Source organism: Cucurbita pepo, chromosome LG04 (assembly GCF_002806865.2).
Source record: "Cucurbita pepo subsp. pepo cultivar mu-cu-16 chromosome LG04, ASM280686v2, whole genome shotgun sequence".
In the NCBI taxonomy this organism is placed as follows: Eukaryota; Viridiplantae; Streptophyta; class Magnoliopsida; order Cucurbitales; family Cucurbitaceae; genus Cucurbita; species Cucurbita pepo.
Genome location: NC_036641.1, coordinates 6545812 through 6559778, shown reverse-complemented (window position 1 = coordinate 6559778; position 13967 = coordinate 6545812). Strand labels below are relative to the sequence as shown.

Sequence of the window (13967 nt, the reverse complement as noted above, 5' to 3'; positions counted from 1 at the left end):
TTAGTATGTGCGTTTTAAAAACCGTGAGACTGACGGTAATACGTAACGGGCTAAAACAGACAATATCTAGTAGTGGTGGGCTTAGGCTGTTACAAATTTAGAGCCAAACATTGTGCAGTATGCTAGCGAGGGCCCTTAGGCTTTAAAGGGGGGTGGATTGTGAGATCCCATATTGGTTGGAGAGTGGAACGAATTATTTCTTATAAGGGTGTGGAAACCCGATCCCATATTGGTTGGAGAGTGGAACGAATTATTTCTTATAAGGGTGTGGAAACCTCTCCTTAGCATGCGTGTTTTAAAAACCGTGAGGCTGATGGCGATATGTAACAGGCCAAAGCGGATAATATCTGCTAGCGGTGGGTTTGGGCTGTTACAATATGGGCGGTGTACAAACAAGGACGCTAGGCCCCCAAGAAGGGTGGATTGTGAGATCACACATTTGTTGGAGAAGGGAACGAAGTATTCCTTATAAGGATATGGAAACGTCTCCCTAGCAGACGCGTTTAAAAACTATGAGGCTGACGACGATATATAACGAGCTAAAGTGGATAATATCGGCTAACGATGGGCTGTTACAAAAAGATAGTTCTCAACAGGGGAACGGGCACAAACAATCAAAATCATCTCTATTAGTACGAGTTCTTTTCTATAATGAAAAGTGTTAAATAAAAATAATAAAGAATAGACGAAGTCAAACGAAGAAGAAGAAGAAAGCAGAAAAGATGGTAAAAAGCAAGAAGCTTGAAGATGAAGGGAAGTGGGCACTGAGCTTTGTGGTGGTACTTTCCAATATAATATACGATATCGGTAAGTTGGGAATCCACTCAGCTGCCTTTGGGACCCAGCGTCCTCGCTAGCACACCGTCTAGTGTCTGGCTCTAATACTGTTTGTAACTACTCAAGCCCACTGTAGGGAGATATTGTTTTCTTTGAGTTTTTCCTTTCGAGTTTTTCCTCAAGGTTTAACGCGTCTACTAGTTAGAGGTTTCCACACAATCCGTCCCTTGGGAACCCAGCGAGCCAGCGTCCTCGCTGGCACAATGACTAGTGTCTGACTGATACTATTTGTAACTACCCAAACCCACCGTTGACAGATATTGTTCTCTTTGGATTTTTCCTTTCGAGTTTTCCCTCAAGATTCAACGCGTCTACTAGTTATAGTTAGAGGTTTCCACACAATCCATTCCCTTAGGCCTAGTGTCTGGCTATGATATTGTTTGTAACGGTCTAAACTCATAGCTACCAAATATTATTCTCTTTAAGATTTTCCTTTCTCACAGTCTATTATCAAAGTACGTTCCTATCATGTTTTTATCAAAATTGAGTTACACTGACCTCGGATGGTTGAAACAAGGGCGGGAATGGCTACAAGGGTCAAAAACCTAGGAATCGGTATATTATTTGTATAACGAGCCGCTAAGCTGAGCCGACTAGCCGAGCCGCGGATGCAACGGAGCCGCCGACGAGGTCGGAGTACCGAGCCGACGAGCCGAGAAGGTCACTGGCGGCGCACGGCTTCTGGACGCGGGCTGGTGTCGCTGGTCTTGGGCCGGGATGGATACGCGGCCCAGAGTCGGTGTCCGGGCCGTACGTTGGCTGAGGCGAGCTCGCGGGATACCCGAAGAACCGACCCGGGATCCGCTGCTCTGTCTTCCTCACTCGAGGAGTCCCGACGAACCCTAATCTCGGAACCCGACTACTGTTGCCGATGAGACCGTCGTCGTCCGTTCGTCCTTGACGGTGCGTCCGTGCCTCTTGTTACGAAATACCCCGGCGTTGGTTAGCTCCTACCTAAGAACTCACAAAGGTCCGAAGCCTCGCGGCGTTATCGATTCCCCACCTCACTCTTTCTGCTCCTCTCTCACAGGTACAACAATCACTCAAAAGAAGTACGTCCTGTTACCAGACCTCGCCGGAAATCGCGAGATTTCCGGCGTTTCCTTTTTTTTTTTTTTTTTTTTTTTTTTTTCTGGAACGCGTATCGTCACAAAGAGTTCCGTTAAAAGAGGTGTGCATGAATGTGATGTTCATATTGAGAAATGTCTCATGCATTGTTTTGTTAATTGTATGTTGTGAATAAGCATCTTGAAGAATTTTAGTAATGTTTTCCTGTTTAGTTAGAAATTTGCAGGCATTATCAAAGTACCCTAAAATTCCAATCAATGGAGGCCATGGTGAAGAAGTATCAGCAAAGATTCAGAAAGTTCAAAGATGAAATGGATCGCTGGGACGAGCTTCAAGTTCGCTTGATTTCACAGTTCACGAACGCTTCCTCCATCATTGGGAGGTTGCAGGTCAGCCTCAATTCTCATTTTATTATGCTGATAAACAATTTTTGTTTTCAGTTTCAAAATTGGAATATTTGAAAAATTATTGTCAGGTGCTTCAAGACCCTAAGAATTATGGCAGTCTGTCTGGCATTGTAGATGCGCTATTGGCTAAGCAGATGGAATCGTTGCAACTCGTTTTCTCGTCTATTATAAAGACAATGTAAGTTCTTTTTTGTTTTTGTTTCAATTTTCAACTTGTACATAGCTCAACTCATTAAAACATATATCCTTGATCGAGATGTTAGAAGTTCATGTCGTTGAACAAGAAAATGACAATCATGAAATTTGTCCAAACAGTTCGACAAACGTTTTTGCTGTCTTGTTTACATCAGTGAAGAATCTGAATAATTTTCTCAGGGTAGAACTTGGGAATATTGTCCGTTCAATGGAGAAGATTTATCGTGATGGGAAGCAACTAATCAAAGGTGGTTCGAATCAGCCATCAACAAAACAACTGCAACAAAGAGTTGGATTAAAACCGAGTCTTGAAGATTGCTTGAACGGGTTAAGGCTTCTTTGTGACATGCATCGCTCTGAGTAAGAATTTTTCTGATCATGAAAGCAAGTTTTTTACTGGATGTGTATTTGGCTTCGTAATGAACTTGTTTCAATCTCTTTAGGTACCATCTTAAAGAATCTATGGTCTCATCACTTCCAGAACTTTTCTGGAAACCCAGGTAACTTTATCCCATTGCTTTTGATAGTTGCATATGAAACATCCTTTTTCTTGTAATGTGTCATATGAATTTATACATTATTAGATTCCTTCCTTTTATCATCTTATATTTGTTTTCTGCCTCCAAATTATGTTATTATTTATGGTCCATTTGTTTCCTTCTGAAAAAATGTGCATCTTGAATTGTTAGGAATCATAGTGCCCAAGATCTCAGTTCCTTACAGCAACTTTTGGTTGATCAACCCAACATTCGGAAAGAGGAAGGTTAGTAGATGACTACTTTCGTTCGGCACGTCGTATTATGAACTTTAGTGATGAATGTGTAATCTGTAAGTTTAGAAGTATCAAATCTGTGAATGAAAGAGGCCATTTAGTGTATACATTTGTTGGTAAGAAATTTAGTTTCTATGAAAAAAAAAAAAAAAAATGGAAGAATGTAAGCATACAAAAAGAACCCACTAAAGGACTTCAATCCGAGAGAATTGTAACAACCCAAGCCTACCACTAGCAGATATTGTCCTCTTTGGGCTTTCCCTTTCGGGCTTCCCCTCAAGGTTTTTAAAACGTGTCTACTAGGGAGAGATTTCCACACCCTTTTAAGGAATGATTCGTTCCTCTCTCTAACCGATATGGGATCTCACAATCTACCCCCCTTGGGACGACACACCTAATTAAGGCCGGTAATAGACACCAACAAGGATGAACTAAACCTAGCTACGCCCCAATCTTCCTCCCGCAATCCATCGACCTCCCTAAAGATTCTGATGTTCCTCTCAAGCCAAAGTTCTCACAATAAGTCAAAGGAACAAGCCACAAAGAAGCACTATCTTGAACTTGAATTAGCTGCCTGGTCCTGGCTTTCAAGTATTCACTTACCATTACAGAGGCAAATCCTGCCTTGCTGTTTACTTTAATGGCTTTTGTTTGATCTAAAATCTCTTCTTCCCTGACAAGTATATTAAATATCATGTTTAGGGTCATATAGTTGTCCAATGAAAATAATCAAGTCGAGGTGCATACAAACTGACCAAACGATCACAAATATATAAAAAAAAAAAAACAGTATATTAAACCTAATGTCTAAAAAATTTGTCAGTGGGGTAGAGCTAAAATTTTGTTGCCTTTGCATCCATTTGGTGCTTGGATTAAGTTATGATGTATATACTGTATTGATATGCTGCATTTTGCATATGCAAAATGGCTTGATTCTTGATCCTCTTTTGTTGTAGTTGAGTTTATCTTTGATACCATACTGGTTCCAGAAGCTAGCTAAAATGATGAGATAATCAAACAGTTCAAGAACATTTGATTGCATCTACATGCCTTCTTCCAAGGAAGAACTTGTATTCTTGCAATGGAAAGAAATTTTCAGGAAGAGGAAGCTTCAAGGATATTTACCTTGTGAGAGAGAATACAACACCAACAATATCAATTGAAAAGCAAAGTAGTGTCGGTATTCATCTCTATTCCCTCGGTAGTAGTGCATTTGACGTTTTGGCCGATTATATGATTTAATCAGTTGAGTTATGTTGAGGTTAAATTTATGTTTTACTAGTGAGATTTTTTTATAATCTAGTTTTATGAACACACAATTAGTTCAACAATATTCGTCGATGGTACATGACTACTACCACTGTGCCAAGCTTACTTTGACGTGTATTAAGATACGACATAGAGACGACTTATCTACCATTACCAACCGGTGTGGTATTGCTTCCCATCCTTCTTCACGATCGTAGGTAGTAGGGTAGCAGGTTAGAGGAAGGAGATGAAGTAAAAGAACAAAGATGTTTTTGCCTTTATAGACATATAAATGTGAAGCCTTTTGATATGAGTTTCTGAAATGCATTGGTAAGAATGAATATTGGTGCACTTGCACTCATCTCATGTATTTCGACCATTTTGATTATAATAAAACTTTTTGGTCATAATTTTCAGGGAATTCTTTCTTTTATGTTCTATATTACACCATTTTTGTTCATGGGTTTAAGTTAGCCCGATAAAAACAACCGTATTTTTAAGACCATAGAAAGTTTTAGTGTCGATATAGAATCTATGGTGGCTACCTTTACCTTTATAAGATTTAATATCTAACGTGTTTCTATTTCAACTAAATGTAGTAGGATCAGACGATTGTCCGATAAGATTAATCGAGGTGCACACAAGGTTAGACCGAACACACGATGTGAAATTAGCATGAACCAAGACTCATAACAACACATTCCATCATTTTGATATGAAACAATTTCACCAATATGATGAAATTGTAAAGAACAAAGATCCCATCCAATGAAGATTTTAAGAAAATAATAACAACTCTTCCACAAATATATCCCAATATTTAGCAAAATTGCTGCAAAAATCACACTAAAGAATAAAAAAGGTCACATACAGAAGCAAGTCCAGCAGCCTCAAGGCTCAGTGGGATCATAGTTCCAACAGGTAATAATACTGTGCAAATTAATCAAATTTATCACGCCAATAAGCTGTGCATAGGATTCTCTTAAAAAGAACATACAAATGAATTTAAAATTTATATAAAAAAACAAAAAAAAAATTGAATACACAAAGGTGAACAGAAAAAATACATCACAAAGCATCAACCTGAGGCAAAGATGGGGCACACTGAGGACAAACCTACATCTCAAATAATATCATATTATCCCAAGCTTAAACCGCGTTCTAGAAGGCTTTAGACCAAATATATCATATGTAAAAGGAGCGATGCAAACCTGGCTAAAATGCACTCCAGTTATCTGATCCTTTCTTTGGAGTTTGATTATCCAGGGATGCCCGAAACGGCCCTGTCGATCCGAAGTCTGCATCATCGAATGATGGAAATCCGTGGCCTTGATCAAAATCTTTGCTGCTACGCATCGAATCGAACCGTGACAATGAAGGGAATTCCTGATCGAAGTCTTTGCTGCTGCGCATTGAATCAAATCTTGAGAACGAAGGGAATCCCTGGTCAAAGTCTTTACTGCTGCGCATTGAATCGAATCGCGTCAATGAGGATCCACCCTGGTCGAAGTCTCTACTGCTGCGTGATGTATCAAACTGACCAAATGGTGAGAATCCAGGGCCCTGGTCGAAGTCTCTACTGCTGCGCATTGAGTCGAATCGTGCAAATGTGTCTTGTGGTGGGAAACCACCTTCATGCACACTGGAAGAATCAAACCTTGAGAAGTTCTCAAAACTTGGTTCTGATCCCTCGTGGTAATTGTTCGGAGAATTGCCCGAGTTGAAGAGTGGGGTGCTAGGAACAGACTCATCGAAAGCAAATGTACTTCTCTTGGCCTGGAATGGTTCTGTTCTTATAGGATTCAAGCCCAAGTCCCCAGAATCGAAAAAATAGTTGTCTCGGTTAACATCATTGTCAGTCTACAAAAAGTAAAAGGCAAAATTAAATATATGTATCAGCAGGTCTCACTAACAGCTTAACGAACAAACGCTGAAGGAAATGAACATTAGCAGCAAGCAGATCTAAACAAGATCTCAGAATCACCATACAAAAATGACATGCTTATTAAATAATTGAAATTTTCAAGTACAAAGGTATTTGATGTGTGAATATAAGGGTTGCAATTGCAGCAATCTTTCAATTGGTTTGTTTAGGGCTGGGTCATTGTATATATATCGGCTCGTTTTTCATACTTGTTAATGGTTACGACATCAGTGTGTAACCTTCTCTCTTTTTTCGGAGGAACATGTCCATGTGTACGGAATTCAAAAGGAAAAAAAAATGACTTTTTTTTTTGCTTGTTGGGCATGTGTTCTGTCCATAAACGTGTGTCCAACACGAATACTCAGACATTTAGAGCATCCATGTTTCCTACTTCCGAAGTATAAGGAACTGAATGCATCAGGAGGGAAGTTCAAGGGGAAAATATTTATAGAATAAAGTGAAAAGCATTTGTGCTAATTGATTCGTCAATTATAACGTACAGTTTAATGCTTACCTTAGTGGAACCTCCAGCGTTGAAGCCCCAAACAGAGTCAATATCGTCATTCATATCGAATGTTCCCCAAGCTGGTTCGTCATAGCTCTTGTCACCAGAAAACACAGATCCCACACCTCCATGATCACTGAAGAAATAGTTAAAGATATAATTACTTCTTCAAGAGCAGAGAGAAAACTTCAATGCAAAAAAATCATAGGAATGATAGTAGATATGAACTCCTTTTGCAACTCTAGTTTCTTGATAAAGAATCAATTGTTTTTGTATATCTCCCCTCTCCTGGTTTTAACATAAATCTGGAGTTTTCCCATAATTCCACTCTAACTGAACACCCAGCACCCTCCTTTTTACACTCCACTTTTGTGAATTAATATTATTTCTTAAAAACATATCAATAACAATGGAACTCAACTAAGATCAAGACCATGACCCATTACCCACAAAGAAATGGTTACACAGAAACAGGCTATAGAAGTGAAAAGTAAAAACAAAAACTCTTAGAGAAATAGAGACACAAGAAGACGAGTTAGATTGAGGAATTTTGATACATTAAATCATCACTAATACTATAACAAATTTAAGTTGTTGGGCTACGGTAAAATATTTTCAACCCATTCTTCTTTGATACTTTATATCCGTTATATAGGGCCTAATCTTTTCAAATCATTTTCGAACACTCCCCCTCACCATGTACACTTTGGCCCAACATATGGTCATAAACACTACTTCGAGGGGTAAAAAAAAAAAAGACAGTTGACAATACCTTAGAGCGTCCTTATCACGGGGTGAAGTATCAAAGCCAGCAGCCTTCCCAAGATTGGAATCCCTATATTGAGTGTCCTTGTCACGGGGTGAAGCATCAAAGCCAGCAGCCTTCCCAAGATTGGAATCCCTATATTGAGTGTCCTTGTCACGGGGTGAAGCATCAAAGCCAGCAGCCTTCCCAAAATTGGAATCCCTATATTGAGTGTCCTTGTCACGGGGTGAAGCATCAAAGCCAGCAGCCTTCCCAAAATTGGAATCCCTGTGTTCCTTGGGACTTTCAATAACACTACTTGCAAAGGGGCTGTTAGGAGCACTTCTGGCTGATCCATCTTCACTTTTATTATCGTGTACGGAACCATTTTCAACAGCTTTTTCATCCATACTAGGAGGTTTCTCTTCCTTGGAATCAGCATCTGGTGTAGAATCTCCGTCCTTGGTATCAACATCTGGTGCAGGTGTAACTTTTTGGCTGTCAATGGCTGAACCTTGCTCTTTTTGCACCGACTCAGATTTGGATTTCTGCTTTGGAGGTGCTATGACATTCTGCACATCAAGAGTGAGTTCCTTGACAACAGTGAAACCTGAAAAAAAAATTATGAATGATTCATCGTTCTGCAGTCACCACAAATAAGGTAAAGCAAGAAGGCATAATAATCAGTTAATGACTAATATAAATTCCTCTGGCATACCTTCCTCCTCAAATTTATCCCAATCCTCGTCCCAGTCAGCAGCTCCCACTTGGATGCCAGGTTGCCAGCCTTTATTTGAAACAATGAGGAAAATGATCAACAACAAAGATAACAAAAAGATCTTAAGAAGAACAAAAAAGAACCAAGGGAAAGAGAGAGAGAACATCCGTTTATATCGGAGACATAATTAGAATTGTTGTTAGTGTTGGAGTATCTAATTGAGTCACTACATTTCCATTAGAGGAAGGAAAGAAAAGACAAGCCTACAGTCTTCGTTACTAAATTCCAGTTAGTTTATAATGTACCCAAATTCACATTCACATATTTCTCTTAGTTAAGATATCAAGTAAGATTCAAAATACATGTCGGTCTAAAAATACTATAATTAAGATTGCATGTGTTATGACTGACTAGTTCACAAAAATGGAAGGTAAATCTTTCTGTTTTGCATGTAAATCATTCATAAGCAAGACATCTCGATTTTATTTCATGTCAACACAAAAATTGACACGGCTAGAAAGAAAATTGCTACCCAGACAACTGAGATTTGGCAGAGTAAATAATGCATTTCAAGAAACTTACCGAAAGGTAGTTCACTCAGAGTTATTGGTTTCGCACGCAAACCATAACTCTTGCAGCGTTCATTGAGAGATTTCACTAAGTCTTCTATATCTGCTTGAATACGATCAGCACGAACCTGAAATTTTGGTTATAGAAATGACCTTAGATGAACTCCTGCACTGTTCAATCGGCCAGAAAACTAAAATTTACCTGAATAATGCCATCTTCACTAACATCTTGTTCCATCTTCACAATCGCATGATACAGTTCCATCTTCTTCTCCTAAACCAGAGTAAACAACAGCATCAAATATCATTAGTTTCTGAAAGCATAGCATAGTTTAAACTGGTTCCCACAATCTGATTTACAAACAGTGAAGGAACCTGTATATCACGGAATGTAGCTTCTTCAACGGTTAATCTGGAGGCTACATCACCAGATTGTTTGTATTTCTCTTCATATTTCTTAGCAAATGACTCTACCTGAAATAATCAAAACCTTCAATGAGTTCACTATAATCATTTAAGTTAAACAAGGATGAACTACACATTATTCCATCAAATAGATACCTCACGTTTTTCTGAAGACACTCTTTCAGATATTTCATTCAGCCGATTGTCACATCTGCTCTTGTACAAGACCTTATTGAAAGAAGAAAAATTCAGGAAAAGCAGTAAGGAAATAAAGAACTAAATCCATCCTCAATGAACATATACAGCACAAAAGCCTAATTTAGCAAAAGCAAGATAGAAATGAGTGCTAATAAAATCATACACCTTTCAATCAAGCATGCGAGAGGTGCTCAGTTACATTTCTAGAATTTTATATTTTTCATAGGAAACAGCTTTAAATTCACAGAATGAAAATAAATGCAAGGAAAAAGTTGCCAAAAACACAAATGCAAGGAAAAAATCAAATAATATCCAGAAAATAATATATATTTGTATTCTGCTGTTTTCTTTTCTCCCTTGTGTGTGTTGGGGGGGGAGGCAAAGCATCTGCAACATCAGAAGCATCATCTTTCCGAAACTCTTTGGACAATACTCATTACAGTCCGTATATAAGTATAACAACCACGAATACCCCATGGTTTAAAGAAAAAGGAGAATACATAAAAGAATTCTTCAGTACTTACAAGTTCTTGCATTTTAGTACGATAATACTCAATTTTCTGTCTCGATTCCAAAATTTCCTTCTCCAATTCTTCAACCTTCATTGAACAAAACAAGATGTGTCGAAGTATGAGTGACAGACAAATCACAAAATCAGTAGTAAAATATAAAGTATTTAATAACAGAGCAACTGATATTATGGCTTAGTTTTTAACAACGTAAGAATATTAATCCCCATGATGGCTATTAGCACGAAGGGACTTCAAACTTCGATCAAAACTTCTGACTACAGAAGAAAATAAGGGAAAAGATGCACTAACTGTAAGTTTTCCAATCTACAAAACCTATTTTCAAGAAATAAAAAAGAACATCTATGTGTACAAGTGGGGTGTCTTATTTTTCATTCCATGTTAACTCGGGTGAAATCTAACCAAGATCACTACTATGTCTATAACAGAGGATAGAACAAAAATAGGACATTAGAAGGAAATGAGGTGCCTTTTTCTCCGCATCTGCTGCTTCTTGGAACTTTGAGTTGAGGGAGTTCTGCTCCTCTGTACTAAGTTGACCAACAAGATTTTTCTCCAGCACAGGAACCTTTGATTTAGGCTTATTGGTCTGTGGCTCATCCTCAACCGGGGAGGCAGCAGCAGGTGTAGGCGGTCGTTCTCCAACTACAGGAGCTCCATGCAGATTACCAGACCCAGGAACCCCTTGGTGCTGTTGGTAACCTTTTTTAATTAAAGAAAAGAGTTAGTGTTGGGGTAAATTTCATCCCACTGAGAGGAGTCCAACTAATTGCAAAAGGCCATGAAGTAACTCGTCAAAAGGGATTACCAGCTGTAGGTCTCCAAGCTGCATTGCTATAGTTAGATGCAGCCGGAGTCACAGGATGACCATTGCTGGAAAAATCAAACACAACGTTGCTAGGAAGCATAGCAGGAAGAATGTGCCCTTCTCTATGTCGCTCCAACAAATAGAGTGCGATACAGAACTCCCTGACAGAAAGCATGCTATCATTATCTTGATCGGATAAGTCCCACACTTGCTTTAAAACCTCTGACAGATGTCAACAATAATATACTTGTGAGAATATCATTATCAACCGAGAAAATAACACTAATAACATAGATTTATCAAATAAACAAACAACCATTTAAATAAGAAAGAGAAAGATTCTAATCTGACCATCAATGAAACAATTCAAAATTTTCCAACTTAAGAAGAGAAAGGTTTAGCATAGTGCTGACTTTGTAGTAACTAAAGCAAGTTCAGAAAATATCACTTGGCAGACAGCCTACAAGCCTAAAATAAGGAAGATTGATCCAACAAAAATTTGAATTTCTAACACAAACAACCACGGCACAAAGCAAGTTTCTTTATCAAGCGGCAGTGTGTCTCAATATAAAGAAATCACACATGAAAAGAAAAGGAAATCCCCCCACCCCCCCACCCAACAATTTTTTGTTTTACATTCCGTCTAATGAATAAAATTGTTTCTTAACCATAGAAGAAAAAATAAGTATCATCCAGGGGAAGTAACAGGACACTTAACAATAAAATAAAAGGTCAAAAGGCAGTTTTCAAATGTTGTATCCGATTGTATGGGTGTGTATGCAAGTGGAATTGAGTGGCAAGCACCATTAGACAACTCAAAGATAATTCATCAATATCACACAAAGTGGTTCACAACTAGAACCTAAATTTCACTTCATGTTTCAATGTGCTTAGAAGTTACAGAACAGTCCGAACTTGTTGTATAACAGACTCAAAAACAAACTAAGAATCGGGAATGATGATAAATAGAAAGTGGAAAAGGGGACAGCGAACTTGCAAAATTTTAAATGAAAAGTTCAAAATCCTCCTTAAAATGAATTTATACCTCTTGGCAGTCTCCAACTCAAGAACAAATTGCGTGCTTCTTCACCGGTAATTTTTCCATCTCTATCCTTATCCACCACAACAAAAACTTTAGTATACTTCTGCACATCAGTCTGTGTCATTCTAGGCCAAGGGCGCTGAGATTGACCAGAAACAGAGTTCTGAGATCCTGTTGATAATCCAGAGGAAGCAGGGTGCGATATGCTCTGTTGATTGGGCTTCCCTAGTGGCTGGTTCCGTGGAGGCTGATTAGCAAGAGGTGGTTTCATAAATGAATTTTGCAAAGAATCAAGGGAACCTGCTCTAACTATTGGTTGTGTAGCAGAAGGTACAGGAACAGTGACTGATGTAGAACTGATATTGCCAGTCGACAATTTATCTGAGGGGACATCTTGTTTTGAGGGAACAGAACTTGCAGCAAAGTGCCCTCCTCCAAAATATGATCCAGAAGCAATCCCATTTCCGGAAACACCTTGCACATTACTATCCACAGGTGATGGTGTAGCCGACTTTATTCCAGGAGCAGTCTGAGGCCTAGGGGGTAGAGAAGTTATTAGTCCTGCACTTGATTGCCCAAATCCAACCTGTGTTCCAGCAGGACTGAATCCTCTGTTCGGAGGTTGTGAGGGTGTCCCCTGAACTCCACCAGCACGGTCACTGACCCAATCATTCGAGATGCTAGAATTTGTTGGAGGTGGCCCCGACAAGGGACCTACTCCTGAAAATCCCTGCACTGGATGGAAAGCAGAATTTGAAGTGGCCAACGGAGGCCTTACAGATTGATTCTCTCTAGAAGGAACCGGTGAAGCAGTCGTAGTAACACTTCGAGCAACCTGTGATTCCAACCCAGAGACTTGTGAGGGAGTTGGAGTACCAATGCCAGTCTGAGGTGTAGGTAATGCCGGAGTAGAATTGAACTGAGATGCAGGCGGGGTATTGAAATTTATTTGTGGTGCAGGTATTTTAGATGCAGCTGGGCTAAACAATGCTGCTTTTACAATCTCAGGGGTTAGTTCCCTCTTACTCTGTGCTACAGTGACCAGCCTAAGGGCATTATTAAACTCCGCCCGACCGAGAAAACCAATCTGTCTCGGGTCCGAAAGTGCCCAAATCTGCAGATAGATCAACAAAACAGTAACAAAAGTACAAGAGCTGAAGCCAAATTATGAAGATACAAGATTAGAAGTTCACAAAGATTCTCAAACTAACAAAGCCAATAGGTATCAAAATCGCAATTCCACCCTCTTAAGATACCAAAAGAAAAAAAAAAACTACAGACCTGATTGAAATCTCAGTTAAACTAAACCCAAGCAACATCAATTTTCGTCAACTTCAAACAGCAACCAAAAACCCACCATGCGAAGTGCAAAACAACGCAAACACCAAAAAACAAGAAAGAAAAAGGAGGAGGAGTAATGGAGTTACCTGTGCAAGAACCTGCTTGGGCAATCCAGACCCTTGAAAGAAGGCAACCGCTTCAGCACCACTAATTCGACCATCGCGGTCCAAATCGGCACGTCGAAAGTATACATCAAAGAGATCCACATTCGGCGCTGAGTTCTGCGCCGATGCCATTGCTGAAATCAAAATCTACAACTCTTGGATCGGAGAAACGAGCTGACGGAATCACAGCACACGCGCATGAGGAATTAAAACAAAAAAAAAAAAAAACAAAAAAAAACAAAAAAAAAAACAGATCAAACACACACGGATTAAGAACAAATCGAACAACCCTGAGAAAACAAAATCAAGTGATTGAAACGACCCTCGCAACCCGATTGAGAGAAAAAACCATACAAAAAAAAAAATGGAAATGAAATGGGATACACACTGATGCAGGAGCAGGTTGAGAGATGCGGGAGGGGGGAGGTTTCTGTCGCTGAGAGAAAAAAAAAAATTAAAAATAAAAATTAAAAATAAAATTAAAAAAAGAATTAAAAAATAATCAGACGCTTTTAATTGCCCCGTTTCCTGTTTTGTTGATCTTATTTACA

The 13967-nt window shown here is 39.1% G+C and overlaps 2 protein-coding genes across 7 annotated transcripts; one reads left to right on the top strand and one right to left on the bottom strand.

Moving 5' to 3' along the window:
- The first annotated feature begins 1645 nt into the window (after positions 1-1645).
- LOC111792511 (uncharacterized protein At5g43822) lies at positions 1646-4948 on the top strand. Of its 3 annotated transcripts, none has more exons than XM_023674028.1 (7): positions 1646-1867; positions 2132-2294; positions 2381-2490; positions 2688-2867; positions 2951-3007; positions 3197-3270; positions 4236-4948. In XM_023674028.1, the coding sequence occupies exons 2-7, from the start codon at positions 2163-2165 to the stop codon at positions 4277-4279; spliced, it is 597 nt and encodes a 198-aa protein (XP_023529796.1). In that variant the 5' UTR covers positions 1646-1867; positions 2132-2162; the 3' UTR covers positions 4280-4948. The 3 variants fall into 3 exon arrangements, with proteins under 3 accessions (XP_023529796.1, XP_023529795.1, XP_023529794.1); XM_023674027.1 differs by having other exon boundaries at positions 2122-2294; XM_023674026.1 differs by having other exon boundaries at positions 2118-2294.
- A 483-nt stretch (positions 4949-5431) lies between these two features.
- LOC111792398 (actin cytoskeleton-regulatory complex protein PAN1-like) lies at positions 5432-13896 on the bottom strand. Of its 4 annotated transcripts, none has more exons than XM_023673817.1 (14): positions 13805-13896; positions 13399-13590; positions 11975-13085; positions 10930-11151; positions 10591-10823; positions 10116-10190; positions 9550-9621; positions 9364-9462; positions 9191-9262; positions 9002-9116; positions 8420-8488; positions 7729-8311; positions 6966-7092; positions 5432-6387 (listed from the first exon to the last, which is right to left on the bottom strand). In XM_023673817.1, the coding sequence occupies exons 2-14, from the start codon at positions 13546-13548 to the stop codon at positions 5743-5745; spliced, it is 3573 nt and encodes a 1190-aa protein (XP_023529585.1). In that variant the 5' UTR covers positions 13549-13590; positions 13805-13896; the 3' UTR covers positions 5432-5742. The 4 variants fall into 4 exon arrangements, with proteins under 4 accessions (XP_023529585.1, XP_023529586.1, XP_023529588.1 ...); XM_023673818.1 differs by having other exon boundaries at positions 5432-5643; positions 5739-6387; positions 13399-13875; XM_023673820.1 differs by having other exon boundaries at positions 7729-7871; positions 7938-8311; positions 13399-13875.
- Between the last annotated feature and the right edge of the window lie 71 nt (positions 13897-13967).